Below are 9,855 nucleotides of genomic sequence, written 5' to 3' on the forward strand. Positions count from 1 at the left end.
CAACGTCAACGGTGAAGAGGCGACTCCGGGATGCTGGCCTTCTAGCAGAGTTCTCTGTCCAGTGTCTGTACTTTTGCCATCTTAATCTTTTTTTTTATTGGCAGTCTGAGATCTGGGCAGAGTTGCAAAAAAAAAACATGGCCGCGGTAGCTGTGCTGTAACGTTAGCATGGCCGCGGTAGCTGTGCTGTAACGTTAGCATGGCCGCGGTAGCTGTGCTGTAACGTTAGCAAGGCTGCGATGGGTTATTTGTTCAAGGTTTTCTCTTATGTTAATGATCTGCAGCTGTTTTGTTATTCATAACTGCATTGGGATTTGAATTTTGTGGAGATACATTTTTTACTTAACGTTAAGGAATGAATTTAGTTTAAACGTTCACACCCATAACAGGAGCATCGATCCTACAGCTGTAGTATATTTATATACATAAAGATCTATAGGAGCAGAGATCCACAGCTGTAGTATATTTATATACATAAAGATCTATAGGAGCAGAGATCCACAGCTGTAGTATATTTATATACATAATCTGTAGGAACAGATCCACAGGCATAAGAGAGACTGTTGCCAGCTAGTTATGTAATTGTATTAAGCCACTCAATTGTGTCAGTGTATTGATTCAGTTCTTGTTTCAGGTGTCGACATGGATCGATGGGAAAGTGCGTGCACTGTGTGCCCCTAGAGGTAAGTGCTCTTTCCTCCTCCATTCGTCTAACAATTGACTGTTTTGCTTTAAATTTGTTTTACGTGTCAACTTTGCTGTGAATTTTTAATTGTTTTCTATCTTCCAGCCTTTTGACGAAGAGTACCTGAGTCACCTAGAGCCACCTGTCAAACACATGTCATTCCATGCCTACATCCGCAAGCTGACAGGAGGCGCTGATAAGTGAGTGGCACCACGCCTTCTGTAGCCTGGATCCAGATCTGTTTGTATTGTCTTGGCAACATGTTTGTCATGACAACGTCAAAAGAATATACACTCWGTGTACTCTGCTCTTCTCTAGCAAGAGGATTGGCCACATCCACAAGCTCTTTGTCTTTATTCAAGTCTTATTTTCCTCTACAGAGGGAAGTTTGTGGCCCTGGAGAACATCAGCTGTAAGATCAAGTCGGGCTGCGAGGGCCACCCTCCCTGGCCAGAGGGGATCTGCACCAAGTGCCAGCCAAGCGCCATCACCCTCAATAGACAAGTACACCCTATAACTCTCTCCACTTTACTGCCAAGGGTCCATCTCAATACTCTTTACTGCCAAGGGTCCATCTCGGGAAGTCTAAGCAGGGTTTCCCAAACTCGGTCCTGCCCCCCCCCCCCCCCCRCSSCGCATGTTAAATGTTTTATTTGTTTTGCACTAGCACTACACAGCTGATTTTAAAATAACCAACTCATCGAGCTTTGACTATTTTAATGATCTGTGTAGTGCTAGGGCAAAAACCAAAATGTGCACCTAGAGAGGGGGATGGGGTAGGACCGAGTTTGGCACACCCTTTTCTAGAGTAGCTCCTTGTTTTCTTGGCTTCATTTAGACATGGCGTCTCACAGGATGGGTGATAACAAGGAAATATGGTGGATTGGTGCTTTACAAGGCTTTGTTTTCACTTTTTCACCTGTCCACTTCTGTCACATCAGTTCAGATTTAGAAAAGGACACGAGGAGAGGAATCCACTGTAACCTATTGAAATGCACCTCAAGAGGTTTCTCAACCTCTACTCATTCCTTGTGGAGATGTTGATTTTAATAACCTGCCCCTCATCCCTGCCAACAGAAATACAGACATATAGACAACATCATGTTTGAGAACCACACCATTGCAGACCGTTTCCTGGACTTCTGGAGGAAGACTGGCAGCCAGAGGATGGGCTACCTGTACGGCAGGTACACGGAGCACAAAGACATCCCTCTGGCCATCAGAGCTGAGGTCGCTGCCATCTACGAACCCCCGCAGGTGAGTGTTCTGCGCTCTGGAGTCAGGCCAATGGTTTGTTAGTGATTTGTAAATGTAGTAAGATTAATTAGCCACATGATGGCAGTAGGTTCACTTTCAATGGGTATTGACAAAGTGCTGCTGTTGCAGCAGCAGTATTTATAACAGACTTAAGTAATCAGATCATTGTATCTATACTGAACAAAAATACAAAACGCAACGTGTAAAACTGTTGGTTCCATGTTTCATGAGCTGAAATAAAAGATTCCAGAAATGTTCCATACACACAAKAAGCTTCATTGTCTCAAATGTTGTGCACAAATGTGTTTACATCCCTGTTAGTGAGCATTTCTCCTTTGCCAAGAGAATCCATCCACCTGACTGACAGGTGTGGCATATCAAAAAGCTGATTAAACAGCATTATCATTACACAGGTGCACCTTGTGCTGGGTACAATAAAAGGCCACTAAAATGTGCAGTTTTGTCACACAACACAATGCCACAGATYTCTGAAGGTTTGGGGGAGTGTGCAATTGGCATGATTACTGCAGGAATGTCCTCCAGAACTGTTGCCAGATAATTAAATTAATTTCTCTACCATAAGCCCCCTGCAACATTGTTTTAGAGAAAATGGCAGTTTGTCCAATCGACCTCACAACCGCTGACCACGTGTATGGCATTGTGTGGTTGAGCGGTCAAAGTTGTGAAGTGTGCCCCTATGGTGGGGTTATGGCGGAGTTGCAATGAAAAAGCCWTATCTCAGACTGGCCAATAAAAAGAAAAGATTAAGATGGGCAAAAGTACAGACACTGGACAGAGGAACTCTGCCTAGAAGGCSAGCATCCCGGAGTCGCCTCTTCACTGTTGATGTTGAGACTGGTGTTTTGCGTGTACTATTTAATGAAGCTGCCGGTTGAGGACTTGTGAGGCGTCTGTTTCTCAGACTAGACACTCTAATGTACTTGTCCTCTTGCTCAGTTGTGCACCAGGGCCTCCCACTCTTTCTATTCTGGTTAGAGCCAGTTTGCGCTGTTCTGTGAAGGGAGTAGTACACACCGTTGTACGAGATCTTCAGTTTCTTGGCAATTTCTCGCATGGAATAGCCTTTTAAGAAGAAAGGTCTTTGCGTCTGGCCATTTTGAGCCTGTAATCGAACCCACAATTGCTGATTCTCCAGATACTTAACTAGTCTAAAGATGGCCAGTTGTATTGCTTCTTTAATCAGGACAACAGTTTTCAGTTGTGCTAACATAATTGCAAAAGGGTTTTCTAATGATCAGTTAGCTAATCCAAGTTTATCATTTTAAAAGTTTTAACACAAAGTGACATTGGAACACAGGAGTGATGGTTGCTGATAATGGGCCTCTGTACGCCTATGCTGATATTCCATTTTAAAAAATCAGCCGTTTCCAGCTACAATAGTCATTTACAACATTAACAATGTCTACACTGTATTTCTGATCAATTTGATGTTATTTTAAATGGACAAAATGTCCTTGTTTTTGAAAGAAAAGCTAATTTCTAATTGACCCCACACTTTTGAACGTGTGTGTGATATATATATTCTTAGGCTATTGGAAACAACTTTGTACTTTTTTAGAAATGTTTATCCTAGACGTGTTTTATTTAGTTGGTTGAATTTGAGCTCTTGTGAATTCTTCCGTCCATCAGATCGCCACCCAGAACAGTATTGAGCTGGTAGAGGACCCTAAAGCTGCAGCCGTGGAGGAGATCGCAGCCAAACTGGGCCTGCGCAAGGTTAGATGACACCACTAGCAAAAACTATGGACTTTATTTCTTCCCATATCCTTTCCCTGATCCAGTTTTTGAAACTGCCTAGTACCCTCCATATCTCTAAACTATTGTGCTCTTCAATATGTGTCCAGCTGATTTAGTGCCACATTTGTATTTATCACAGCATTGGAGGGGTAGTATCCTTTTCCATGTACAACCCTTCATCTGGGTCGTACCCCCTTCACTCACGGGGAACAGGTGCAGGAGAACATCTGGGTCGTCACTCGGGGAACAGGTGTAGGAGAACATCTGGGTCGTCACTCGGGGAACAGGTGTAGGAGAACATCTGGGTCGTGTCCCTGTCACTCAGGGGGACCAGGTGCAGGAGAACATCTGGGTCGTAGCTGATTTAGTGGCCGGTAACCCATTGTATTTATCACAGCATTGGAGGGGTAGTCATCTTTCTGTACAACCTTTAATTCAGACTAACTGAGACAGCCAGTTATTCACCAGGCACGCCTTTACCTGAAGCAAATCTTTTCGTATGAATCTTCTTACATACCATTTTAATGGCGCTTTTGGAAATTGGTCTCTAGATAGATCACTTGCATCTAATAAGGTCCAAAGTAATCTTCTTCCTTTGAGGCAGAGACAGTTTTTGATGAATCAAATGATTCTGGTCCCAAGAAAGTAGTACCTCTCTGTTTACATCACATCCACTATCAAGCATTTCAGACATTATTCATTTTAGATACTGACTGTTAGCAACTTGGCCTAGTAATTAACACATATAATGGATGTGCCAAATGACTGCGAACCACAACACTGTCAATTCGATTGACAGTAAGTCTCTAAGCATTACGGGATTTGGCTCTGAATACTATAGGCTGAACAAAATATAAAGCAACATGTTAAGTGTTTAGTCCTCATGTTTTCATGAGCTGAAATAAAAGGGGACAAGAAAATGTCGATAATACGCACAAAAAGCTTATATATAGAAAAGCAACATCTTGGCTTTCCATCCCTGTTATGGAGATTTCTCCTTTGCAAGATAATCCATCACCCTGACAAGGTGTGGCATATCAAGAAGCTGACTTAACAGTAGGATAATTACACAGGTGCACCCTTGTCCTGGGACAATAAAGGGCCACTAAATGTGCAGTTGTCCCACGACACAATGCCACAGCATGGTATCAGTTGAGGGAGCATGCGCAATTGGCATGATTATGCAGGAATCAGAAGAATTTAACCCATTTCCTCTACCATAGCTGCTCGTCATTTTAGAAATGTCAGCACGTCCAACCGGCCTCACAGCAGCCACGTGTAACAACCGCCAGCCCAGGGTCCACTATCCGGCTTTTTCACCTGCCGGGATCGTCTAAAGACAGCCACCCAGCAGCTGATGGAATTGAGAAGTATTTCTGTTGTAAATGAAGGCCTTTTGTGGTTAAACTCATTCTGATCGGCCTGGGCCTTCTCACCAGTGGGGTGGGGCCTACGCCTCCAGGGCCACCCATAGGCTGCTTCCCATGCCCAGCTCCATGTGAAATCCATAGATTAGGGCATAATGATTCATTTCAATTCACTGATTTCTTTATGAACTGTAACTCAGTCAAAAATCATTGAAATTGTTCGCGTCTATATTTAGTTTTGGGATATATAGCAACACCTCCCATAAGTATTTCCTCCGTCTTTTTAATATGTTATCTCCTGGTATTGCTTGCTGTATCAAAAGGAAGGATCGAAGTAAGGTTCAGAAAAGGTTAATATATTATTGGTTGTTATCTGAAGTAATTGATTTTCATGACCTTATTTTCTAAGGCTACATCTATTATAATAGGCTGTTTTCAGCCCCTTTCCTGGGTAGCTTCGACAGGAATATGGAAAGAACAAACACAAGCAAGAGGAAAAAAATAAAATAATCAGCAGTTCCATTAAGATCAGTTGTTGTGCGGTTCGAAGCTACAACCCATTGGTTTTGGATCCCATCCCTTCCTGAGAGGGAGGCGGTGAAATAAAAATAAGAAACTGCATAACTGCTCTTGCTAGTATCACTGCTCTTTACTTAAGCTTTACGTTTCGGCTCAAGGCCGAGGGTGGAATGACGGCTGCATAGCAGATGTAGCCATGTCGCCACAGCGCTCTGAGCACTTTCTGGCCGAGAGAAGTTAATTTTCTCGCTTCTGGCGCACTTTTCCGGATAGTCCTCGTTGAGGAAGATGCACATTCTCTCAAGTTCTGACGCTTTCCAAGAACAGCTACCTTGTCCTTGAACCTCAGGAACTTTGCCACTATTGGCCTGGGCCTGTCACTTGGGCCGGCGGTGGTGTCCAGTCCCTCTGGATGCTCCACCTCAAATTTCCTGTGATCCATCTTCATTTCTCAGAGATCATTTCCTCACTTGTCTCAGAATTCATTCAAGGTCTGCAGTGTGAGATCCTGCAATTCCTCCCCCACATGTTGTTCCGCTTCATTGTCCTACCAGATAATAGATTTCGCCGTCATGTTATCATGGATTCAATACAGGATGAGCAGAGGTGCTTATGCCCTAGGCCAGAGAGCGGGATGAGAGAGGTGCTTATGCCCTAGCAGAGGCGGATGAGAGAGGTGCTTATGCCCTAGACCAGGGGTTGGCAATTCCAGTCCTCGAGGCTGATTGTCACGGTCTGCCCCAGCTCAGCTAACACACATGACTCCATGAACCCCCTAATCATGAATCTTCAGTAATAGATGGCAATTAAGTTTCAAATCAGCTGTGTTTGCTAGGGATGGGGGGAAAGTGTGACACGGATCAGGCCTCTCATGGGTTGCATTCATTTCTGTCATTCACAATATTCTTCGGAGATGTCTGTCACATGACAGAATGCTGCCTGTGATGTCACGTGTCGTTAGTTCTATAAAGCAGTAATCGCAATTAGGTTTACCTCAGGTTCCAAGCTAGCACATTTATTCACACAGAGTTCCTTTAGGCTATACCAATCTCACCTGGATGACATTTTAAAAATGCAACATTTGGTTTCCTGCCATTTTAAGCTAACACGATAAACACGAGGAGTCAGTAAATGAACTGAGTGGTGAGAGATGTTTAGTGACCGTCTCCTTGTTGAAGATTTAGTTGTGTCCTCAGCCGCTGTAGCGAGAGCTGCAGACTTCCCCCAGCTCCCGTGTTTACCAAGTAACTGTACCTTGTTAGAAGACGTCTGGGTACGTACTGCTTCCGTGCTGGACTCTTTTAGCGTAGGCCCAGCTCAGGGGCGTTCGGCAGGGCCAGTAGGCATCGTCTCTCAAGGTGTCATGCACTGGTTAACCTGGTAAACCCTCAAAGTGCCCTGGTTAGGACGCACGCAGGAGAGGAAGTTGAGGCACACGGTTCCCTCACACAACATCTGGAATATGCAAAGATCAAGGAAGTCAATCATCAATCATGTTAAGGCAGGATTGATCCGTTATACCAGTAGTGCAGCGACCCAGGATAGCCACATTATATTCATAGAATCACGGCATCAGGTATGTGCTGAAATTTACACATCTCATTAGTCATGGGACAACATTTCATTCACACCCAAGTTCACATCCACTGAAGTGAAGGCCGTTAGAGAAGCAGGCTAGAGGTTTGTCTTATTATCGTATACATTAACAAAATGGAGTCGGTCGTGCAAACACTCGTTCACTAAAGACCCAGGTTGAGTCCCATAGGCCGGGCACACTGGCCCAGGCATGTCTGGTTAGGGTTGACGGGGTAGTTCTGTCATTGTAGAGATACACTTTGTTCTTACTGATTTGGCCTAGTTAAATACAAAAAGTAAACATTTTTAAAGTATTGTACACATGCTTTGCTTTATATCTCAATGCAAAGTCCACATGTAACAGTTAGAGTCAGCAGTTTACATACACCATAGCCAAATACATTTAAACTCCGTTTCACAATTCCATCGACATTAATCCAGTAAAAATCCCCGTCTTAGGGTTCGTTAGGGTCACCACTTTATTTTAAGAAGGTGAAATGTCAGAATAATAGTAGAGAGAGTGGATTATTCAGCTTTTACTTTCTTTTTCATCACATTCCAGTGGGTCAGAAGTGTTACATACACTCAATTAGTCATTCTGGTAGCATTGCCTTTAAATTGGTTTTAACTGGTCAACGTTTTGGGGTAGCCCTTCCACAGCTTCCCACAAATATTTGGGTGATCTTGGCCCATTCTCCTGACAGAGCTGGTGTAACTGAGTCAGGTTTGTAGGCCTCTTTGCTCACATGCTTTTCTCAGTTCTGCCAAACATTTTCTATAGGATTGAGGTCAGGGCTTTGTGATGGCCACTCAATATTTGACTTTGGTTGGCATTAAGCCTTTTGCCACAACTTTGTTGAAGTATGCTTGGGGTTATTTGTCCATTGGAAGACCCATTTGGCGAGCAAGCTTTAACTTCCTGACTGAGTCTTGAGATGTTGCTTCAATATAGCCACACTTCTCTTTCTCATGATACCCATCTATTTGTGAAGTGCACACTCCCTCCTGCAGCAAAGCACCCCACAACATGATGCTGGCCACCCGCGCGCTTCACGATGGGATGGTGTTCTTCGGCTGTGCAAAGCCACCCTTTTTTTCCTCCAAACATACGGATGGTCATTATGAAACAGTTTATTTTTGTTTCATCAGACCAGAGGACATTTTCAAAAAAGTCCCAATGCTTTGTCCCATGTGAGTTTGGTCAATCGGCAGGTCTGGCTTTTTTAATGGGATTTTTGGATAATGGTCCTTCCTTTACTGGAGGCGGATTGGAGGGGTAGTATCGTTTTCCATGTACAACCCTTCATCTGGGTCGTACCCTTGCACTCACGCGGGAACAGGTTAGCAGACTTGGTCGTCTCCCCCGTCAACTCAGGGGACGCAGGTGCAGGAGAACATCTGGGTCGTATCGGGGGAACAGGTGTAGGAGAAATTGGGGTCGTACCCCTCGGTCATCAGGGGGAACAGGTTGGCGGGAGACATCTGGTCGTCACTCGGGGGAAAGGTGCAGGAGAACATCTGGTCGTCACTCGGGGAACAGGTGTTAGGGAACATCTGGGTCGTTAGTCCGGGAACAAGTGATTACTCATGCTTTGATGAAACTCTTGGATACGTGTCCCTGTCAACTATCGGGCTGAAACAAGTTGCAGGGAAGCATGTCTGGGTCGTGTTCCCTTCTCGTCACTCAGCGGAACGGTGCAGGAGAACATCTGGGTCTACTTGCGGGTGTGGGAGACAAGACGTGTAGCGGAGAGAACCATGCTGTAGTCGTCGTTTCGTGTCCTCAGTCGGGAACAGGTGCCAAGGAGACATTCTGGGTCGTTCTCGGGGGGCAAACAGGTGTAGGGACATTGGGTCGTTACCCTCGTCACTCGGAGGAACAGGTGCAGGAGAACATCTGGGTCGTGTCCCTGTCCTGGGACAGGATGCAGGGAACATCTGGGTCATGTCCCTGTCACTCAGGGGGACCAGGTGCAGGAGAACAATCTTGGTCGTTAACCTCGTCCTCAGGGAACAGGTGCAGGAAAATCTGGGTCGTCGTTCCTCGGTCACTAGGGGGAACAGGTGTAAGGAGAACATCTGGGTCGTCCTCGTTCTCAGGGGGAACATGTGCGGAGAACATCTGGGTCGTCACTCAGGGGGAACAGGTGTAGGAGAACAGCTGGTGTACCTCGCACTCAGGGGGAACAGGTGCAGGAGGAACATCTGGGTCGTGTCCCTGTCACTGCAGGGGGACCAGAGTTGCAGAGAGACATCTGGGTCGTGTCCTGTATCAGGGGGACGCAGGTGCAGGAGAAACATTGGCGTCGTACCGCTCGTCACTCAGGGGAAGGTGTGAGGAGACATCTGGGTCGCTGTCCTGTCACTCAGGGGCCAGGGTGCAGGAGAACATCTGGGTCGTGGTCCTGTCACCAGGGGGACCAGTGAGGAGAACATCTGGGGTCGGTCCCTGTCACTTCAGGGGACCAGGTGTAGGGAGAAATCTGGGTCGTCGTCCCTGTCACTAGGGGGACCAGGTAATGAAGAACGTCTGGGTCGTCCCCTCGTCACTCAGGGGAACAGGTGTAGGAGAACGTCTGGTCGTGTCCCTGTCACTCAGGTGGGGGGAGAGAGCGGGGACCAGGTGCAGGGAAGCATCTCTGGGGTTCCCCCCGTACCAAAACCTTCACTCCAAAGCGTTTTTTTTTTGGCCAA

General features: G+C 45.7%; 1 protein-coding gene across 1 annotated transcript in view; it reads left to right on the top strand.

Annotated features, from left to right (window-relative positions):
* LOC111968179 (nuclear protein localization protein 4 homolog) overlaps positions 1-9,855 on the top strand; it is a 37,987-nt gene that overhangs the window by 8,185 nt on the left and 19,947 nt on the right. The window contains exons 5-9 of the mRNA XM_023993750.2: positions 635-683; positions 791-885; positions 1,066-1,189; positions 1,763-1,942; positions 3,593-3,679. Coding sequence (XP_023849518.1) covers positions 635-683; positions 791-885; positions 1,066-1,189; positions 1,763-1,942; positions 3,593-3,679 — 535 coding nt within the window. The remainder of the gene's footprint in view (positions 1-634; positions 684-790; positions 886-1,065; positions 1,190-1,762; positions 1,943-3,592; positions 3,680-9,855) is intronic.

Source organism: Salvelinus sp. IW2-2015, linkage group LG8 (assembly GCF_002910315.2).
Source record: "Salvelinus sp. IW2-2015 linkage group LG8, ASM291031v2, whole genome shotgun sequence".
NCBI lineage: Eukaryota > Metazoa > Chordata > Actinopteri > Salmoniformes > Salmonidae > Salvelinus > Salvelinus sp. IW2-2015.